This window comes from Platichthys flesus, chromosome 19 (assembly GCF_949316205.1).
Source record: "Platichthys flesus chromosome 19, fPlaFle2.1, whole genome shotgun sequence".
NCBI classification, from domain to species: Eukaryota; Metazoa; Chordata; class Actinopteri; order Pleuronectiformes; family Pleuronectidae; genus Platichthys; species Platichthys flesus.
The window spans coordinates 15,796,787-15,819,936 of record NC_084963.1 but is presented as its reverse complement, the minus strand read 5'-3'; the positions used below and the strand labels follow the sequence as shown (position 1 = coordinate 15,819,936).

At 41.3% G+C, this 23,150-nt stretch overlaps 1 protein-coding gene across 1 annotated transcript in view; it reads left to right on the top strand.

The window, feature by feature from the left end:
• Positions 1-315: 315 nt before the first annotated feature.
• Positions 316-23,150, top strand: part of LOC133975582 (netrin receptor UNC5D-like) — a 173,211-nt gene continuing 150,376 nt past the window's right edge. Inside the window, exon 1 of the mRNA XM_062413565.1 lies at positions 316-598. Coding sequence (XP_062269549.1) covers positions 511-598 — 88 coding nt within the window. The 5' untranslated portion in view covers positions 316-510. The remainder of the gene's footprint in view (positions 599-23,150) is intronic.

The window sequence follows — 23,150 nt, the reverse complement described above, 5'->3', positions numbered from 1 at the left end:
AATGCAAACCTTTTACCAAATCATATAAGTCCCCACAACACGACACACTCTCACACACAAACACACACACACACACTCTTTAAAAAATCTCAACAGGTCCACAGGGTTTACACCCCCCCCCCCCGCCTCTCTCTTAATTTCTCTTTCTGTGTCTCTCTCTCACTCGCTCTTTCTCTCTCTCTCTCTCTCTCAGACCCAAAAGCAGTTGGCTCGCGCGCTCCTGCCTAGTTATAGCTCCTCGCGGAGAAGCTGAAGCCTCCTCACCTTCTCTCCTCCTCCTCCTCCCACCTCCTCCTCCTCTCCCGTACCTCCGCACTGCGATACCTCGAGGTGACGGCTCTCCCCCTCCGGAGCCCCAACGCCCGGAGCTCAGCGTCGGTTGGTCGGTCCGGGGCACGGACACGGAGGCGTGTGTTTTTGGCGGAGCCTCCTCAAGCCCGGCAAGCAGATGCTCGAGACCCGGACCCGGTGCCCCCAGAGCGGACGGGGAGGCCGACGAGCTGCGCAGTAATGGGACAGTTTTCGGGGGGATGCTACTTGACTTTCGCCGCCACCCTCGTGCTTCTCGCTCCGCTCGTCCCGGCCACGGTGGCCAGAGGTAAGCCCGGAGCACGCACTCTGCAGCGGCTTGTTGTTCCTTGTCACTCCCGCGGGGAGACATACAGGTGGCGTGGGTCTGTCGGTGAAAAAGTGACGTTTGAGCAGTTTGTGTTTGCGTGAATGAAAAGAAAGACAACAAAAAACAAATCACACTGCACCTGAAGTTTTTATTTCCAAGGCGCCACTTCGCTGGAGGGATTGTTCGAGTCGTTTTCTTTCCTGTTTTCTTCCTTTTTAAACGCTTTAAAAAGAAGCTTATTACAATAATGGAATATGTCATCATGTAGAACTAGGACCCATTAAATGAGCATCGACTTTTAAAACACATTTTGTTCGAGATAGACATTACTTCAAGACTGCTGCTCACTATGAGCTGAATGAACTAATTGGAAAGGGGACATTATAGTTTAACTAAGAAGTCGTTTTAAAAGGAGCAAATTAAACATCTCAAATCACTGCGCATCACCTGCGGGCTGCTCTGTTGTCCTGTGCCAATGCCAAGTGGTAGTATGTCTGTATCATGGCTGCAATGCATGCACAACATTCGGGAATACATGTCACCTGCTCAATCCCTCCGCTTCTGAAGAGTCTCCTTCATTAGGCTGCATGAATGGGTTCCATGAGAAATGGTCCCGTTTTGAGGAGGCTCCATCTCCCCCTCCCCGCTTTTGTTTCGCACCGAGTAAAGATACTCGGTGATGAATGGAGATAATTGCTGAAGAGCTGTGCGCCCACTTTAATTGGTTGTTTGGACAGTTGTTGATTCCATTTATTTATTTTTTTTCTACATTTGTTGGCGACACAAGCTTTTTCGATTGTCCGGAGAATGTGCAAATTTGGGTGGTTCTGTGGAGCATAACCGCCAGTATCATCAAAACATGAGCCCTGCTGTTAGATCCCAGTGTGTTCCCCAGTGGTGATGCACAAACCTGTGATTTGACAGTCTGAGATGTGAGCCTGTGAGAACACGGAGATGCTAACACCTCTCTGTCTAAAAGGGTTTGTATTTGGTCAGCGATTTATTTATTGTTTTATTCCTCTGGTGAATCCATCCTGACCTGTTGACATCCATTCAGCTCCCATGACAGTACAACAAAGACGCATTTGCAATTCAATTAGTTTAAGTAGCCTCAAGGTTTTTGGATGGCTCTTTTTTTGCAGCCCGAGTTTTGAAATTATATAGCTTCAACTTGGAAATTAGCGTTCCATAAATATTAGATTGTGCAGACAGATCTTCAGTGCAACTTTGCTTCTAGGGATCAGGAGAGTTTTTTCGTCAGTCTTTTAAAGTTGATCTGATGGGGGTGGGGGGCACCTTTCGACACAACGACACCTTTCCAAACAGGCTGTGCATTGTATTTGCACATGCAGCGTTTCCACTGTGGCTGCATTTCCATCTGAAGTGTTGCTGGATATTTTGAAGGTGCGACCCAAGCTTGGCAGAAAGGAGGATGTAAAAAACATTGTGCTATTGCGTATAAGGTGCAGTTTTCATAAGCCTCATAAATCAATGTTTTAAAAGGTGTCTGCGTTTGTGATGGCTCTCCGCCTGACTGTTAGATAAATATTTATGTTGCAATAATATGGATGTCAACACTCAAAATCTGACTAAATAATGTAACATCTGCAGGCGAGGCGAAATTGTGGAGCGTGGCTTTAAGAAAAATGCAGTCTTCTGGTCACACACACATATGGACTGCCTGTCCTACAGATTAGAATTTATTTGTCAATTACAAGATATGCTATAATTCAGGAATCCACATCTATACTTCATGTCTTGGCAAGGAGCGCCACTCACCTGCAAGCGTTCGATTTAAAGCTTAATGCACTGATGGAGTAGAGGGAGCCTGAACTGATGATGACAAACTCACCCTAAAGGAGAAAAACCTTGAATCAGCGCCTACAGGTGCTTTCAGGGAGGTGACGGGGGCTGTCGAAGTGTTGAGCAGCGGCAGTGAATGCAACAGAGGTGTTTGCAGCGCGGCGGCAGTGTCGACAGTGACGGAGTGAGCCAGGGCATCGCAGCCTGGAGATGTTCACATGCGAGCAGAGTGTGTCGCATGTGAGTGGAGCTGCACGACTTGTGTTGCCTTGGTGAAGAAGCCACGAGCGGTTTCTGACAGTAAATTTATGTCCAAGTAGAGCTATTCAGGTTTCTTAGAAAACGCCAAGTGACAATTTATTTCAACTCAAGCCAACCACAAATAATGTTTTTTCTCATGTTGAGATGTTCCATTGTCATTTTCCCTTCCCCCTGGACCATAACTAGACATCTGGATGCCAGTGCATTTAAAAAAAAATACATCAAAACGTCCTGTATGGAATTGATTGTTGCAATAATTTTTGTCCGGCTCAGGCCTTTCAAAACAGAATCATACAGAGAACGAATGACTTAGATCTAGTGTATCCAGTTTGACAGTCATAACAACAAAAGACCCCAAATAAATAAATCCAGGTTAACATAATTACCTCACTTTAAAAGCTGTTACAGTGCAGCTACAGTTTATAAGAACAACTGTTTAAGTTGAACTCTGTGTGGTGCACTTCACAGTTGGACTCGTTGGACTTGCCAGCATGAAATATAACCAATAAGTCTGGACAAAGCTACACTATACCAGAAATTCATCTCTAAACACAGTACTTGCCAGAGACGGCACGACACAACTGCTGATTTGGAGCGGAATTGATTTCCCCGGCACACAAAATTGGTATTTGATGGGAACATTCAGATTTGTGAACTTACTCATATCGGAGTCAGTATTTTCAGCTCTATTGGAGGAAGTTCTGATTCTGGTATCATAAACATATCCAGTTCCATGTGGATTTTAGTTCAATGGGAAATGAAGAGCCTGCAAACATTGTCACAAAAACATGAAGCCTGGTAGAGTTGCAGTGTTTCAGATATAAGAGCTTGAACACAGATTTTTGTGACTTTGCTTCGTTGATTATTTGGTCTAGAAAATGTCCAGAAATTGCTGTAAATATCGACAATTTAGACTAGATTTTTAGATGTTTCTACATTTACTCATGAGCCAAATATTTGCAGACAATTTCTCTGATAAATCGACGGATCGATTCAGCTCTAATTTTGAGTCACACCATCTTCCTGCTGCTAATACATGGCAGGGCACCAACTGTGCATTAATCCATGGTTGAAAATATTTCCTTACAAAGGCAGGTTCTGCAATTGCTTGAGTAATATTTCCTAAAAAATTACACTCCCCAGCTTTTTAGGTAAATTACTCTGCCCTTTTAAGAAATGAAGCTGTAGTTGCGACCTATCTTGTTGAAGATTTACATCCTCAGTGACCTAATAAATCGGCTCGGCCCTGAGTGCTACACACAAACTAGGGAAGTCGGTCATTATGTTTGAGACATATTAACGTGTTAGTTTGTGAACAATAATAAAAAAAAAGAATAATACCAGATTCTTATCCTTTTTAAGAATGGATGCTTTAAACTAATGGGATAGACTGCTTGATTTAAAACACGAGTTAGGTCCTAATGGGCTGTAAAAGGGTTATCAGGGTGAAATCAATAAATGTAACCCCTTCCATGACACTGACATGTCAACAGCTTTAAGACCTGTAAGTGGTTAGCCTGAAGCAAACGGCCACTCTGTGTCGAAATGCAAGGATGCAGCCGCCTGTCGTACCGACGTCTGATTGACACTAGGTTATCATACAGAAGTTAAGGAAAGATAACTGACATTTGAGCCTTCCTACAAACTGAGCATCAAGCAAGACAGAGCCACACTGCAAAATGCTAACTCGAAACATAATTCTAGTACATTTCAGTTGCACAAATTTTCCTTTTAGCGTCGTAAAATTCGACAAGCTCACATTGGCTGAGTCCTGGAGCTGCAGCTCACTGTGCCTCCTGCTGCTGGCTTGAGCTCGGTGTAAGTGAAAAAACTCAAGAGAGAAAAACAGAGAGATAGGGGAGGGGGAGGGGGTAAAGGGCAATGGAGTCATCTCTGCCATGTTTTATTTACCCCCCCCCCAAATGACTGCCAGACTCTACCTCAAGCTCCAGCTTTGATTTAACTGACATTCCACATGAGATGAATTCGCGAGGACGGCCGGGCTGGTTTCCACAGTTGTTTCTGTTCCGTAGGAGATTGCACGGTGGTCATTGCCCAGTTTCTATCTTGCATTATTCAATGGGAGCCCATTTCTGTATCCAACTCACCAACCCCCTCCTCTCATAATTTTTCTCCACATTAAAAGGGGAAGTAAGCTCACCAGCAGCCAAACAGGGGTATAGGAAACACCATCTACACTGAAAGCACAAAGCTGTTCCATCAAATAATGGAGAAATGATGGGGAATGATGTTCATGATAAAAAATATGCAAACACTCATTACAAAGATAGGAATGGTGAGTGTCTGGTTTGGAAAGAGCTTCTAAGTAATAAAATAGCCATTGTTTTCTTTTTTTCTCTGGGATATCAAGGCTTTGGAATCTGGTCAGTAAATAAGCCTTTGTACATGATATTCTCCAGAGAGGCGGAATTGATTGGAAGAGAATCCTTTTGTTCGCTCCCATAAAAAAACAACAGTGCTTTCACTATAAATCTGTTGATGTAACGTAATATTTCTGCTCAATTTGATTGCTGTTATACTGAATATAACTGCTCCAAAAAATTAAGGAAACACCTAATCGTCATAACATATAACAGCAAGTCAGTTAAATTTCAGGGATATCAATCTGTCCTTTTAGGAAGCACAAGTGATAATTAATCAGTTTCACCTGTTTTGGTGCAAATTCAATTGACAACAGGTGCAATGGAGAAGTAAAACCTGACCTAATCTTCATTAGTTTTGTGTTCCACTGGTGTCCTTGTCACCACTGGTATCATTAGGCAGTACCTGAAGCCCAATTAGGTTGCCCAGGTAGTCCAGCTCCTCCAGGAAAGCCCATCCATTCTTGCAGTTGCAAGAAGGCTTTCTGTGTCTCCCAGCACAATCTCAAGAGCATGGAGAAGGTAAGAGGGGACCGGCAGTTACACAAGGAGATCTGGACAGGTCCGTAGAAGGCCATCAACCCTGTAGCAGGACCGCTATCTGCTCCTTTGTGCGAGGAAGAACAGGATGATCCCAACAAAATGACCTCCAGCGGGCTACAGGTGTGCATGTTCCTGACCAAACTGTCAGAAACAGACTCTATGATAGTGGCATGAGGGCTCTGCGACCTCTAGTGGGACCTGTGCTCACAGCCTAGCACCGTGCAGCTCGATTGGCATTTGTCACCAGATTTGGCAGTTCCGCCATTGGCGCTCTGTTCTCTTCACAGATGAGAGCCGGTTCACACTGAGCACATGTGACAGGCGTGAAAGAGTCTGGACAAGCTGCGGGGAATGTAATGCTGTCTGTAACATCATCCAGCGTCACCGGTTTGGTGGTGGGTCAGGGATGGTCTGGGAAGGCATATCCTTGGAGGGTCGTACAGACCTCCATGTCATAGCCAACAGTACCTTGACTGCTGTTCAGAACTGGGATGAAATTCTCAGAGACCCTTACGCTGGTGCAGGACAATGCCTGGTCTCAGGTGGCCAGAGCGTTCAGGCAGTTCGTGGATGACTAAGGCATTGATGCCATTGACTGGCTCTCAAGTTCCCCTGACACAATTTCAATGGAGCATCCAAATGTCTGTTTTCCAATGACCCTTGTTACATCATTTTGTTCTCACCAAATTATAGTATGTACATCAGTAAGGATTTTCAACTTGAATAATTCGTTCATCAAGATCTAATGTGTGATTTAAGTGTTCCCTTATATTTTTTGAGCAGTAGATTCATTTGGGTACTCTCTACTCTGCTGTCAATTTAAGTCTATATGGTTTAGAGTCAGAGTTTATTAGGGGTGTTTCGATCTGTGTCTTTGAAGGATATGTGATCCTTCCTATCTTTCTTTACAGATAAAAACAATTGCAGCCTGCAGATGGCCCACAAACCTAACAACATCCGCCTTAATCTGAAATCAACAACCTTTTTCTACAGTTTGCGGCATGGTAGAACATTGATTACCACTAGCACCACAGCAAGAATGTTCTAGTTCAAATCGCAACTTGGCAGAGGCCTTTCTGTGTTTGAGTGTTCTCCCCGTGTCTACATGGATTTACTCCGGCTTTCTCCCACAGTGAAAAGAAATGCAGATTTGTGGTTACGTCACTAGAAAACTCTGAATCATTATTTGTCTCTGTGTTGGCCCTGCTATACGCTGCAGACCTAAATAAGACGTACACCACCCCCCCCCCCCCCCCCCCTCGCCCAGCTGGGATTGGCACCAGCTGCCCGAATGTCCATTACAGGATAAGCAGTATAGATAATGGAAGGATATTGACAGCTGATATTACCTCCTGCCTGCAATATTTGTCATTTTAGTAATTTCATGTGAAATGTAATTCAAAATGATAAGCTGCAAACTGAATGCTTTTACACCACTCTTTCCTAATATTAGTGGTGAGAGCTGCTGGAGCTCAGCAATTCCTTGTGTTTTGCCAATCGGGACAGCCAAACTCAGTCTCTTGAACCGGTGTGCCAAAATAATTTATTGCACTTATTACATTCTCACAGTATGGAGCAAAAATGCTTACACTGCTTTAAAGGAGGCCCACAGTGCAACACAAGCAGGCAAGTGCACAAAAATACAGTAGAGTAAACTTAAGACGGATCATCATCTGATAAGGTTTCTATCTAATACAGATGCCCTGATTGGCCCCAATAGTGGTTGGGCATTTATGCAGAGTTATGTACTACTTTGTATATGTGCTTTTATCATTCTGTTGGATTACGTATTTACATTTGCACAGATTGTTTACATTTATGCACGCACTGTTATACAGCATCATCTCTTTTGTAAGGTGAATCGCGGGAAGAATGAAGGCCTGACAAATGTAGCCTCCTACAGATGTGCCGTTCCGCCTTCGTCTCCACAGCCTTGAAGCTTGTTGTTCAATAAGAGCTAGCATTGCTGCCATGTGTTTTCTCACAACACCAAAAGGGAAGCCTTGGAGATAACTGCCAATCTACAACACGCCATTCGATGCCTCACTGGCTAACTCAAGGGCATAACCACAAAGGCAAGATTCAAACATTACTCCATTCACTTCGATGCCAAGCAATCTCCCGCCCTCTTTCGGGCTATTGTATTTCCCGGTCTCGTAACTATGTGCAGCACTTTCGTTTCCTCTTAAGCACTCTCATTTCATATAAACCCCGCACCTTCATCCTTTCTTGATGGTCAGTCCTCCCCCGCAATTCCTTTTCCGGTGTAATTTAGTTTCAGTGGATTCTTGCTCTGACAAATGTTTTGGTTGTGCTGTCATTTCTCACCAGCACCTGACTGAAAGAGAACGTAGAGCTGAGCTTGGAGAGGCAGAACAAGGGAGAGGGGAGCGTTGGGAGAAAAAAAAAGCAGAGGGGAGAGAAAGAGAAAGATGGAATGCATGGGTACAATGCAGAATACCTAAGTATCTTGTATTATCAGTAACTGCCACAGCAGTTTGTCAGTAACAGCGAGCACCTGTCGCTGCTCCCCATGATGAATTAATTTCAAGAGTAATCAAAAGCAAATAAATATTTAATGGCATTGGATTAAGGCAGGGGCTCAATGTTTATATGTGTGTGCTACAGTGTTTGAGGGAAACATCCAACAGAAGTTTAGACGTCAACATAAACACCTCACTTCCCTTTTTTCTGGGTTATTCTCTCTTTAAGGGTCTGTCAGTTTCAATTCTGAGTATACGCACAAACCCATCACCACTCACACACCACGGTACATGACAATACTGATGTGAAATTTATTGGATACTCATAAAAAAAGACAACGTAAGCAATCTATTGAGATGAGCAAGGATTCATTTCCTTGTTAGTGTGCTTCAGAAACAATACACCCCTCATAGCATGTACTTCTAGTACATATGCTGTCATGGCTGTACATACATGAGTCATCAACCATGTTGACATTGTCCTTGTCTAATGGTGAGATCGTCCTTGTTTAATGTGTGACCGTAAATACAGTCCCATTCCATGTGCTGGCTCTGGTTTTTGCTTTGTCTTCGTCCTGTTTCTTTCTCAAGAACACAGTGTTGTTGAAAGGTTGGTTAATGGTCGGGGAGCTGTTTTTGCGGCTTATCCCCATTTCTTATATCTAGAAGCTATTTTCTGAATCCAAGCGAGGCCCCAGCATTGCCTCTCCATCCAGCAAAAAAAATTCAGATGACACCCCGAGCTATAGAAAAGGACTATGCCCGGCTATATTTCATGCAGCCCTGTCTTTCCTCAACAGCCATTTGGTGCTTTTGTGGGTGTCAGAGATGCTGGATGGGATTTAAGAGTCCCTGTTGGCATATGAAACCTAGATAATACCTCTCTGTAGTGATGTGTAACCGTATGTTGTAAAACCAACAAAGCTCTGTCATTCATAATATAAAACAGAATGGAATTCCATTACCCTTTGAAGACGCGTTCTGAGCTTTTCATAAGAAATCCTCAGTCCTGCAGACAAAAGGGGCAAGATTCAGAGGCACTGTCTTTCAGAAGTGCTGTGCTGAATCATATCAAAACTGAACTCGGATTGGAGAAAGAAATAATGATTTACATTCAGACTTTGTACCACAGTGAACTCGGGGCATACAGACTATATTAAAAACTGATCCAATTTCTTTAATCTGCATTTCATGAATCTTAAAATAACAAGAATTCAAAGGAAATTGCGACATTGGCAGAAAAGGAAAATTAACCTAAAATACATTAAGAAATACCGTGAATACAAGTTTAATACTGACTGAATGATACAAGCACTTGATTTGCAGTCTTTGGCTGGCCCTTAGAAACACAAACGTTTGTAGGGATGTCTATGGAAATTCTGTTATATCCAGGGTTAAAGTATGAAAGACTGTGTTGTATTGGTAACCTCCGATGTAATTGGTTCAGTTGTTGGTACGAGAGAAATTAGAAAAATATTTTCAATTTGTTATTGCAACATAAACATCATCTTGCAGATTCTATCTAACAAGTAACATTTCTGATTAAGACATTTGTCTATGATGCTGTATAACAGATCCAGACAAGAAATCGCGCTCTGAGCGGGGGGCAGATCTGTGTGACACAATGATTGCAAACACACACACACACACACACACACACACACACACACACACACACACACACACACACACACACACACACACACACACACACACACACACACACACACACACACACACACACACACAAAAGCCCTGGCGACAATGGCAGGGAGAGAATGTTGAAAATTGTGGTCACACTTCACTGGAGTCGAGGCTGACAACACAACCATTAATTTTGAATGTAAAGGCGAACACCTTGAATGTTACAGGTGACTTCATAAATTCAATCCGAAATGGTCAGAGCATCATCTCAAAACATGCAAATGCAAACCTTCTTTAGGCAATAATTGCTATTTTGAATCCAAAATAGGTAATTTGTGGTATTCTTCTACATTCGCTGAGTTTTTGAAAGCGTTTGTGTGAGACCTTCCGTTGCAATGTTATGAATTCACTGTGAGATGATGTATATACAGGCGTTTTAATTTGAATAGACGGAGCTCAAGGCGAGGAGGAGAGAGAAAAATCAAGAATAAACTTTTCTTTCTAAGTTTGATGTCAGCAAATAACAACAAGAGGTGAACCGAGCTGGACAATAAATCTCTTTGTCGGTCTGTGGCTTGTTTGCCAGGGCTGTGTTCTGTGACTTGACTAAAGTAAGGGTGAAATACAACTATTCATCACGTTTGATAAACAACGACGGGCAACAGTGTTTAGAAACTCCAGCTCGGAAAAGATAATCGTGTCTAACATGTTTCATGTCTCCGAGAACATGAGAAAATGAAATCCACGTCTAGACATTATATGAGCATTATGACACTACTTATAGGTGCAGAAAATATTAAAATGGGACTAATATCATCATGTCTGTCAGTTGGGATTTAATCACAACTCAGATTAATGTAAAATACAATACATTTACACACATGGAGTATTGATTCATTATATAATACAAAATATGGATTAGCTGGACATACTAGGCTAAATGGACGCACATCTCTCAGTAAACAATTATTCACCAAGTATTGAGCCAAGCCATAGTAGATTATTTTTACATATTTGTTTACATAGTTCATGGGTTAGACGACATTACTTTTGTTCCAAGATCCGGAATTTTAGCAAAGCTGAGCTGAAACAGCTTGTCAATGGCTAGGAAGTGACTGCTTTCTAACACGGGATACCAATGACGAACTGTCTGAAACCAGAAACAGAAAATTCTGTAAATGAGAGCAGCTTTATTGGGAATCCGGTTGTATGTGTGAGCATAGAGACGAGAGCAGCAAACAGACGAGGGCTGACATCAACGTTTCAAGCAGGTTATAGCTCCTACGTCGGCTGAAGTGTGATTCCCAACAGCAACTAAGAAAACACTTGCCATTTTTTCCCCTTTGCTGGCCTTCATCCGTCACCTCTTCAACCCTAACGGCAGACACAAGTTAGCTGTCCTGCCCGTTCTCGGATATCTCTGGTACAGCTTGTATTCTCCCTCGTGAAGCTGCTCGGTGGCAAAATGTCACTTCACACTAAAGTCAGACCTGCAGAGTTTCTCTGCTCTTTCTAACGCTCCAGCTCCACCTCAGTGCAGCCCTCCCTCAACCCTGAACACTCACCCATCAGCTCCGTAACACCAGTGTCTCAGTTTTTCTTTGTCTATCAATTCAGGCTTTCACCATTTATATTGGCTTTTATTGTTTTCATAGAGAGCGATCTGTCTGTGCCGTTGACTGTTGACGAGACAGCACATTTTTTTCTTTCAGCATCTATTCTCCATCACATATCATCCTTGCCCGGATTCTTCTCAGCGATTTTACAGCCATATGACCTTTCTGTGATCTTTGCCTGCTGGTTGGCCACGTTTGTTTAATATACTGTCTTTCCAATGATGAATGCAAAATTCTGTTTGTTTAACTGATTTACATTTAAATGGGAATAATGTAAGCAGTTTAAAAAAAAACTAAAAACATGGACATTAAAAACATATTTAGATTCTTCCAGGACTGTATTAAAGTCCTTTTCTCCTGTGTATTGACAATGCTTAATGACTTGGAACAGTTGAATTTAAATGTATATCCATAGGTACAGTTGTTTGTTTACTGCTGCTTTCTGAGCTATGGTGCAAGGTTATGCATGTGTAGCTTTGATGAGGTTCCCCTTGAGCCAAGGACTCCCTTTTGTCATTAAGATAGATAACATCTATTCTGTGCATCGACGTGGCTACATTCATTTAGAGGCTTCTTTTGTTTCACCTCACAGGCAGCACAATCAATAAAAAGCTTTGCCCATTTCTACTTCATTTCATCCTGGCTGCTTTACATCAACTGGGCCACAGATCTAAAGACAATGCAGGGAAATAGAAGGCCAGTGCTCCTACATACAGTACATGTATTATTTAGGAGTTAAGTAATAAATGCTGGTCTAAACCTTTTATTTTTTTAAACCATTTTTGGTTACATCTGTCTGAAGAGCTTTCACTGCCTCCAAGCTCTAGATGTCCACTGTTGTACAATAACTGTTAAAAACACCTTAAAGATCCACACTGTTGAAGTGGCTGAGATGCTCCTGGCATGGGACCTGTATGGTATTCGTAGGCAATATTATTTAAAGCAGCCTCTACGTTTAAGCAGCCGAGAGGAATAACTGCAGCTGGTCCAGGATGTGGAGAGACAGATGTGCTCTTTCAAAAGAATCTCATTTGAATGACAACAGTATGTGCCGAGATATCCATCAGCGTTGGCTGCCGACCAAACATCCGACTACGCAATCAAGTCCAGCTTCCTACTTTATCACAGCAGCTTTTAATTTGAGCAACATTTTTTGATTAACTCATTAAGACTAAATGCGACAGGTGTGTTTCCCCCATTGTTTTCAAGACATGTCAAGACACTGTGATTCGCTGAACTGCTCGCAGGAAAGGCAAAATGCTTTGTGGTTAAATGTATTTTTTTTGTAAGAGAAAAAGGTTTTTCCAAGTGGTGTTTCAGACAATGGCTGGTGATCTGAGCAAGGGGAGCGATGTTGAGACAGATTACAGCAGTGGGTCATTGATGAAAACAACAATGAAAGTAATGATGAAGATTGAGACCTACCTCAGTCGGTAAGATACATGTTAGATGAGGAAGAAGATGGGGCGGGGGGTCTGTCTTATTCGCTCCTCCGAGGTTTGGGGGAATAGGAAATGCTTCACAATGAAAGCCACATTTTATATGCTTCAGAGGCCGAGACATAAATAATATTGTTATTTCATTCAGCTTCTCAGAAAACCCTCAGGATTTAGGTGAGGGTTTTCAAACAAAACTAGGGTTTAAGAGTATTTGTTGCGGGGCCTTAGGTCTTAATGGGTTAACAATTTGCAAATTGTTTTGCCTGTATACTTTGTACTAGTGCTCCCTTCAAAACAATGTGAGCATTATGATTTGGAAATGTGCCTATGTTTCACACTGAATAGGATACAAACTGTGTTGTACCGACTCCTCCCTGCTGAGGATCCCCTGACTGGTGTGGAAATCAGGAACTGCTGCTGTTCTTTGTTCTGCTTGCCTGCTGTTGATAATAAAAGCTGTATGGACTCCGCGACTCTCCACTGGGCCACTGATGTGGCAGGATTTCTCCTGGTGCTCCCGATGGCCAGTCAGTCTTTGACAGGTGGGACTGTTGGTGTGGACACACTATTGCTTATCCGTCTGTATCAATCCCTCTTCCTCGTGCTCTACATGAATATGAGTGTGCGCTTTCTGCTGAGAGGTTGTGCTGAGTAGGAAGCAGAGAATCATCTTCAGCGTTTCCCAAATATTAGCAAGTAAATGATGACTAAACACATTTTAGAATTGCATAGATTGCACAGACAAGGGACTTCCTTATTAGACCGCATACTTTGGAAAACAACTAGTGGCAGCAACTCGACGATTGCACAGTAAGCGTTAAAAAGTCCGCTGAAAGCTCTGCACATTCCATATAAGCCACACAAACTGTTGTGGCTTAATGAATGAATGAATGAACAAATTTATTTGTTCACACTGCACTTTTTTAGCAGAGCTATCTCTAAAATGTAATTGCAAATATGCAGTACAACAGTAGGGGAGAGCGTGGCCTAGGGGATAGAGTGGGTGCTCTGCAACAAGAAGGTTGCTGGTTCGAATCCCACTCTTTCCCATCTGCATGCCTAAGTGTCCTTGGCAAGATACTGAACCCCTAAATGGCCCCTCATAAATGTTGAGTGTTCTAAAAATGTAAGTCGCTTTGGACAAAAGCGTCAGCTAAATGACATGTAATGTAATGTAATGTAATGTAACAACAGGCATTGTTGGTGTATATCAGATGAAACATGGAAACATTGGCTATACTGTAGTTGTATAGTTAGTAGTTAGTGTTGTAGTTCTACAACACTATAATAAGAAATGTCTTAAATCATGTGGTAAATAAAACATGACATTTCTGCAGTGATAAGACTAAATATGGTCTATCATATGTCTTTCCACATTGTACACTATACCCATGCTTATACATGTATGGTTTTTCTAACAATGAGGAATTTTATTGATTGAAAGTTTGTTCAAATCAAAACTGTCCATGAGGCTTCTTTAAATTCGCAATTAGATACAACTTTTAAATAGCCATCATCATGGCATAAAGTGTTACAATTAAGTTGTTAATGAATAGAAAAGGATAAATGTGCTCCCACAGTGCTTTTACCACAAAAGCTCTGAAACGTAGGTCCTTGAATAAAGTGCCTGTAAAGTCAGTGAACATTTAATGCTGAGTGATGTGATGTTTACCATGAATTACTTTTTTAACAGCACCATTTCCTTGTCTAAAGTCACTGTATGAAAAGGTGTGAAACCCAACGTATTAAGACGCTTGGAGATCTACAGTTCCTGCCGGATGAGTCCTGCCTTGAATTGTCAGCCTGTCGCCATCTCAAACCCGAACATGCACATGTACTGACAAAAACCCATATTCAAAGCACTGAATTGTAGAAGCTTCTGAAATTGAAATGTCAGGTTGAAATGAGCATGCCTTGAATTAGAATGTGGAAAAAGAAAAGACACGCTATTGTTCAGCAGCATCTCGCGTTGACATTTTTGTGTGCGTTGTGCTTACAGACTGTGTCTAATAAATGGTTAGATTTATCGAGGAAAATAATAAAAAAAAAAAACTTTCCACAGAACGGTCAAGCTTTTCTTCAGTGGAGTGTCATAATGAGGCTGCAGCTGTGCTCTCACTCTCCCACCTCTAATCAGTTATATGAAGATGTGCTAAAGTCTAGGTATCCGTTTTCTTTTCCCTGTGTACGTGTGTGTGTTGTGGAGCTGTAATCCAAAACAAGGCCTGATAAAATGAGAGGATAAAACCCAATTACCCAGTAGGCACTCCTGAGTCATCTCCCATTTGTTCCAGCCGTTTTCTCCTCTCTCTCCTCCGCTCTATCTCGACTTGTAGGGTTTGCTCACAGACCACCCCAGCTGATTGTAATCTGTAGGTGAAAGGAAATGAGATGAAAACAATTCGGAGGAAGAAACTGAAGTGATAGAGTGACCTAATCAATGCCAAGTGGTTTGCACTCAGGGATTCTCTCCAGTATAATGTTCCAATGCGGCTGTGAGGTTTGTGTGCACCGGAGCTTCTGAGGGGACCAATTACAGAGCAGCAGGGCAGGAGCCTGCACCTCTGGCTCTGCTAATGGCTGCAGGCTTGAGAAGTCCTGATCCATAGTCAGTCGATAATTCAGGCCTCCCTGGTCTCACCCAATGAATGTCAACAATCAAACTGAAACTGGCAAGGAAAATTAAAGGTCTATACAAAAAAAAAAGTTTCGCATTTTGCATTTACTGCCACAATAGCGAAGCTTAATTTGCACAGCACATGATAGAATAGATGTCATGATAAATGGTAATGAGGATCAGAGCATTTGCCGTCTTCTTGAGCTTTAAGTACAGTGTCAGTGTGAGTGTGTAGATTTTTGTCCTTGTCGTCCGCTGAATACAGTGTTTGTTTTAGCCCTCACGCTGAGGGAATATGCGGCTGGCATCTGGCTCCCTCTGCGCTGACCTACAAGGTGTGTGATAACCTACAGGAACTACAGGTCGGATTTTCAAAGCAAGTGCACCACACTCCCAGGACGTAGCATAAACCGATAATGTTATAACTGTCTCCAATGGTTTCTCCTCGCTCTTATGTCTTCGCATTTCCCCTCGATGATGCATTCAGGTAATCCATAATTTAATCTGACTGCTTAAATGGAATCAATAGCCACAGATATCATTTACCAAGTTCTTCAACCACGCTATATAGACTTTAAATTACTGGTCAGTATATGTTTCTATGGTGGATGTGGTATACTACATTACATGTATGCACTTGGGTAACTGCATCATGTTCTGCTGGAGAAGAAATGCTGTTGTTCCTTCTTCTCACCAACTTAAACATGTCTGTAGTAACTTCCTGGGATGTATGACTCAAAACAAGACCTAGCAAACAAGAAGAGCTAACCTCCGCAGCCCTGATGTGTAACACAGAGGAGAGTACAAACAAAAAGGTTATCTTTAATACTGACAAAACAATATTGAAATGGAAGACATTTATTTTTTAAGGCGTGTTCGTGTTAGGCCAGGTCAAGTGATATTACTCTGTTGGTTCTTTGAACAAATGTGAAAAGCTGCATCCAATATTGTATGGCCATGGCCTTGCATTTTAAATTTAAACAATGAGGTTATGTTTTCACTCCTGTCCATTTATTTGTTTGTTGGTTTGTCACTGGGTGGATGACCAAGAAAATTGGTGGAAGGTTGTGGTAGTTGTTGGGGAAGAAACCACAATTTTGTGGTGCAGATTTTAAACATTAATAAATCTTAATTCAAGAAATCAAGGGACTGTTATCCATGAGTGTATCCAATTTGGTCCGGATCCAAATAATAATAATCTGGTTCTATTGAATTGTGTGGTTTATCAGGGGACTGTTGGGCCTTGGTGAAGGTATGTACACTACCATAGTGGATCAAGACCCTATTACTATATTTTATTAATCAAACCATCTTCCATAAAAAATTGCGTAATATACCTTTTCAAGATGAGACATTTTGCTCAATGCTATGCCTTAAGCTAATATCTCTATCAAATTTTTATTCCACATTGTCATTTGCTGTTTGTTACTTCAATATGATATGATATATTATATAAGGAATATTTGGAAGGTCTGGTTTCCTTTTTGTATATTAGACGCGCTGCTTTGACTTCCACGTCTGGTTTCATATTACTTCCATCTATCTTTTTCCCCTTTTCTTTCACTGTGATGAATATGGGCACATTTTTGCATGTCCATTCTTCCTCCCACTGTGTCATTTCATTACAGCAGCCCATTAGCTCCTTCGGGGAATAGTGCCTATATCATTATGCTGTTTTGATAACTGGCAGCTCCTTTGTGAGATCCCATGCGAGTTTGAAAGAGGGAGTGACAGATATGTGTGTGTGTGTTGGTGTTAATGTAGTGCAGAATAAAGAATATAAAGTACTGCAGTGCACAGGTCTTCTTTTGTTATGTCTTAAATTAACTTAATTATTGAGGCAAGATAAATTGCCGCTCTGCTGCTGTGGACTTTTGTACTTGTCGTTATGTCGGTACAACATGTCAATCGCCGCTGCATAATTTAGATTTATTTACATCTAAGAGTTTTAGACCCTGTGTGTGTCTGTGTGTGTGTAAGTAAATGTGATTTGTTGACTGTCGAACTTTTCTCTGTTGAGGCCATGGGATCTCATAAGACGTAATTGTGGTTGTTGGTGCTATTGATTTGCCTGCATGTCTTTGTTATTGTCTTTCCTTCCTACATCATCAGCCATTCCTCTTGATTTATGTCTCTTACCCTCATGCATTGGATGGCACAGTGCTGCAGGGATAAGCATTGTTGCCCCATAGCAAGAAGGTTCTGAACTTACCTGATACTTGCCGGAACTTTGGAGTTTGCATCTTCCCCTCTCACAATCCAGATACCTAGAGGATAAGAAACTCGGCCACATGCCCTAAGGTGATAATGTGAGTGTGAAGGGTTGTCTGACTCTGTGTCAGCTATGTTTTGGACTGGTGACCTAATCAGGGTATAGGCTGCTGATCACAAGATGACTCGGGTGATTAACAGAAGTGAAAAGCGGTCAGTCTGTGTGGGCAGGTGTGAAATGGGAAAAGAAGGAAATATACATGTCACTGTGCAAAGACCAAGGTGTAAATATCATCACACAATGTTCAATTCTGATTTACCTTGTGTTATTATTTGTGATCTCATAGCTATAGGATTGGTTACCCTGGACAAGATAGCAAGAGCAAGCTACTAGGGCTGCTTGAAATTATACAACTGATGCATCACTTTGACTCCCATCAGCCCTCTCGTCAAAGTTACGACCCCAAAACACATACTGTGACTCGCCTGCTAACTACTTGCTATCGTCGCGAGAGCACAGCAGAATGCATACAGGCAGGTAGGTTGGTTATTGGCAGACTGGTACGCCAGCGATTCCTTATATACAGTCCTGCTTTATTTCTGTTCAGACAATTTATTGATGGCTATCTGGATGTGAGGAGGATTTCATCAAAAACAAATGACCAACCCACCTTGAGGTGGGATAGGGACATTGTTCATGGCATCGGTTTCACCTGTCGTGCTCCTGCTATAAAATTGCTTTCACAATGGCTAGCACATTACCTTATTTATATACCGTATTTATATACTCGTAATTAGTGAATTTCATTGTTTTAGAGTTTTTACATGAACATATGTTTAAAATGCAGTTAAGATAGAAATGATTATTCCTCATTCTTGACCCATTTGAATTTGAAGCCCTTCACACTGACTGATTGTATGAACATGTGAATACTTTCATTCATAACCGCTTTGACCAGCACGCTGACATTGTGTTGTATCACTTGCTCCTCTTTAATTCTCCTGTCATTTATCCTTGATGGCGTTCAAAGAACGGCTCATGATAACGCAAAAGCATTGCAGTTGCTTATGTGGCTTGTGACTGTAATACAAGAGGGACAAAACTAGACATGGAGCTATTAATGTTGATAAATCACCCAGTGTACGCAGAATGCAAACCTTTGACCCATCACAAATTCAGATCCTCATTCCCTTTACTTAAGGATAAAAAGATAAATGTCACCATAAATCTTAAACAAGCTTGATTTTTCTAACATCACAACTGATTTGGAACTCTGCTATCATCCAGTATGCGACTATCAGTTGCTGTTAGTGCATGCACTTTACACAGAAAATGTTATAATCAGTAAAGGAGGAGAATTTGTGTTTAGTGGTTATTGAACTTTTATGCTGGAAAAACCATATCTGACACAAATTATCATAAAGGATATTGTGTATACATTTAAATATGTCAGGCTATTCAGAGCTCTAATTAGTCTGACTTTAATTCAAAGCTTTAAATAAGATGTATTTGTTCTCAGACCAATATGTGGCTGCCAGTTTGCCACAATACGGCAGACCTATCAAGTGCATCATTAAACCGAAACAGTGCCGGAACACAAAATATTGTGAATATGAGTAGGAATGTTAAACAATATTTATCGTTGTCTTTTCCACAAACAACTGCTAAAACTTTTATGAAGTCATAATTTATGCTAGGGCTATAAAATGGTAAATAACACTTTGCTGTTTTATTTAGCACTGACAAAATTATGTATCGCCTCATAAATTAGAGAGAACTTGCCTTGAAATGTCCTAATTCTCACTGCATCTGCCTTGAGCTCTCTGCCGCTTGTGCAGGTGTTGCTGAAGACAGGTGGAAATGGAGTAATGTGAAACTGCAAACCTGTTGTTATCGTTCAAACGTGGCTGAAGGTGAGAGGTGCTAGTGAGTCAAAAAGCATAGGTGGTGGCTCAGTCTGTTCCTAAACCATCTGGATCTTTTCTCATTCCTCAATGAAGGACTGAGCTTTTATGCAGGGATGGCATTGATTGCAAGCAGCTTAAAGCATAGACAAGGCGGTCATCAAGCTAGCTTTGTCATCATTTGCCACCTACTCTGGCAGTCTTGAAAGAGGTACTCTGTTAGAAGAAAAAGAGAATGTGTTGACAGACTTTAACATTTCAGTGTCTGCAAGCTCTCTGTTGACTCCAATTCACAAAAAACGTTTCAATAAATCAAGTTTCCTTGAAGACATAGACTCTATATAAACATGAATCTATTTCACACTTGTCCCAACCACTAAATACACAAAGAAAACATGACCGCTAACTAAAGTGAAGCCAAAAGATCTTAAATGCCCCCTACTGGCTGGCTTTAGTATAGCTTACAAACCCTGCTTCATCCATGTTAGCAGATGATGAAATGAGCAAGCAAAAATATCACGTTACAAATTAATACATTTAACTAGTTAATTAATAAAAAATTGCTCTTAGTAACACTTGCCATTGTTCTGAAGTAAAGAGACGGCAGATAATTTGTAAATAAGCAGACCCAGAACCGAAAGACACTCAACATCAGCAAAGAACCACTTCAGTTTGTTTTACACATGCCTACGCACAACTATGAAATGCTGCGGTGAAGCTTTGACACAGAAGCATGAATGAGCCTTTATAAGGGCAGTTTACATAACCATACCATTCACACAGATTACTGCCATAAATCTGCAGCAATAACCTACAGGGAAACCAGGAACATGTATGCAAGCAGGTGACCTAATCTGAAGACCGTCCGGTTGGGAAAACAGAAGAGGTGCGACAAGTGGGCAGGTGAGGAATGACTCCTCTGGGAAAAGAAGACAGCTCAGGAGTCAACAGACACAGCTGTGCGGTTATTCAAAGTGAGCCGTCAGTGAATGCAAGGGACATTAAACAAGTTAATCGAATGTTTTTGACATTCCTAATGGAGCAACTATATTAAAAAGGGACCTCAAGGAAATTATTCTAATTTCTGAAATAAACAATTTCTTTAATTCCATAGCAGTACACAATAGTTTTCGTGATGAATACCCATTCCTTAAATATTATAAGGAAACAGCCGACCAGTGACAATTTGGTTTATACACATGTCCTAAAGCTGTATAATTGATAAATGGTCTTTGATTGGAATTAACCATATATTGCAATAGTGGTTAAAACAGGGAGTTGCACTTTTAATTCTTTGTTTTGTGCTCAGTACAGTTTGTTTGCATGTCCTGAAGAAATCCATTTATATTAATTTTAGAGTGTGCCTCACTGTTCAAATTCTTTTGTGCTTATTCTGCCAGAGCCAGTCAGGTTGGATCAGATATAATTTCCAAACATGCTGTATATGAATTTTAAATTCACTGGAATGCATGCTTAAAAGCTTTGATCCCCCCGCTCTGTTTTCTTCCCCCCCCCTTCTCCTCTGCAGGTAGCGGAGAGAATTAACCTTTAGCCAGTGCTTCTAAAATGAGGGCTGGGGCGGTGGGAGTGTGTGCCTGTGCTGTAAGTGTACCGGTCTCTAACATCTGAGCCAGTTGCCCCTTTGACCCTCCTCATTCATGTAAAAACAAGACCTTGGTAATAGTGGCAGACTTTGATCAAGAGCCCTCTCCTCTCCTACTCCTCCATTTGTGTTTTATGAGAATAACAAAGTTAATAGTTAATATATTACATAATATCAATAAATGAATCCTCTAAACATTATATTATTGAACCATGACCTTTAGTATTTGGATCAAGACGCTCATGACAAATAAAGCCTGTGAGAACTAGTCTACAGCTCTGTTATTGAGGTAACGTAAATTAAGTATAGGAGATTGCACAGATACAAAATATTAAAAAGATTGGGTCCAAAAAAACTTAATCAGAACATTATAGTAATAAGTGATAATCAATAAAATTGTCATTGTAGAAACGCTGGAATTTGTGTGTGTGGATAATTGGCTCCAGAGGCTATGACCAGAGTAAACAAGGAAGTCCACTGTTTTGTTTGCAGTAATTAATATGAGCATTTGGTAACTTAAACCTAATGTGTATTATTGTCACCATTCGAATGAAGCTCATGCAGGTTTCTTGAACTCCAAAATGTACTTCTGTTGACCTAGACTGTGTTCACATACCAAGCTGTTTATTTTTCAGCTGTGATTTGTAACAGTTTTGGAAAACGTACACATCCTGTCATCCTGCTGACAGCAGCATCAAATAACAAAACACTTCTATGTGTTTCTGTAAAGGTCATGGACAAACATCTCTTGTTTTATTTGGAGGATTGTTTTGATCAACACTTTTTCTCTATGTGATGCATACAATCTCAGTAAAAGAATATATTTTTCACAAGTTTTATCGCTGCCTTCCTTGCTTTGTAATTGAGACAGTAATTTTGAAACCTACGCACGGTAGTAATGGAAAGAGTAAAAAAACAGCGGGTTGTTCTTGTTGAGAGTAAGTTGGAGTTGTGTAAGTGGTTTCTTGTGACTGTGTTGCAGTAATGGCCGTTTGGGCCCCAGCTGGTGGAGAGAGTGATATCTAACCACTTTATTTATTGCATTTCGGCTTTGGTCTTGATTTTACAAACACTGACTGGACCAAGCAGTGCGTGTTATAGTATATATGTCAACATGTTAAGAGTGAAACTAATACCACACTGCATTGTGACTGTCTCTCTAGTGTCCTATTGGTGTTATTTACTGGCCAAAAGAGACCATATGCTCTTTGATGAAAAGTAGCATGGTTCAGATTTAGGATGAGTGTCCCATTGATGGGGAATTGCCTCTGAAACCCTAATGACCAACCAGAGATTTAAATGCGGCTGTAAAGTCTCGTTGGAATAGAAGTGAAGGAAAGTGGGAACATAACTATGCTGCGGACGGATGAGAACCCACTAATATTTTATCCCAGATAAAAAGAGAATGATGAAATTACGAATCTGGCTCATCAGCCATCTGCTCGCTCTGATTTCATCGTGGGCCGATTGCAACTGTGTGACACATTAGAAAGCTGATGGGTAGTGAGTGTGAGGGCTCAGGCTAACCTTTGGGGAAAGGCTAAGAATAAACACTTCAATAAACCGTTTTTGATGGCTGGTAGGTGTTGCTACCTGGACATTCAGACGGTGCAGCAGCGTGGAAAGGTCACTTGTCCCAAACATATGGGTAATTGGGCCTAAAATACCACCTGGCATGTTTTCTTCCCACAAGGTGTACTGGATTCTGTCAACCTTTACAGACATCCTATTATGTCTTGTACCATATAGAAAGGCAATTATGTTCAGTCGATCCACCGAAAAATGGTTCAATTTATACCTGGCAGTTTTTTTTTCTGTTTTAGTTCAGCAGTTTTAGTGAGGGCTGATTCGCGTGACCCCAAAAGGCTAACACTTATATAACACGTATTTATTCTGATACGAGTTGTGACTCTGGAAAAGACCCAGATGACATTTTACAGCCTTAACAGTCAACCAGCATGCGCTAAATATCATCGGTATTTCCCTTTTTACTCATGCAAGATTTCACCAGTAATGCTGGTATAT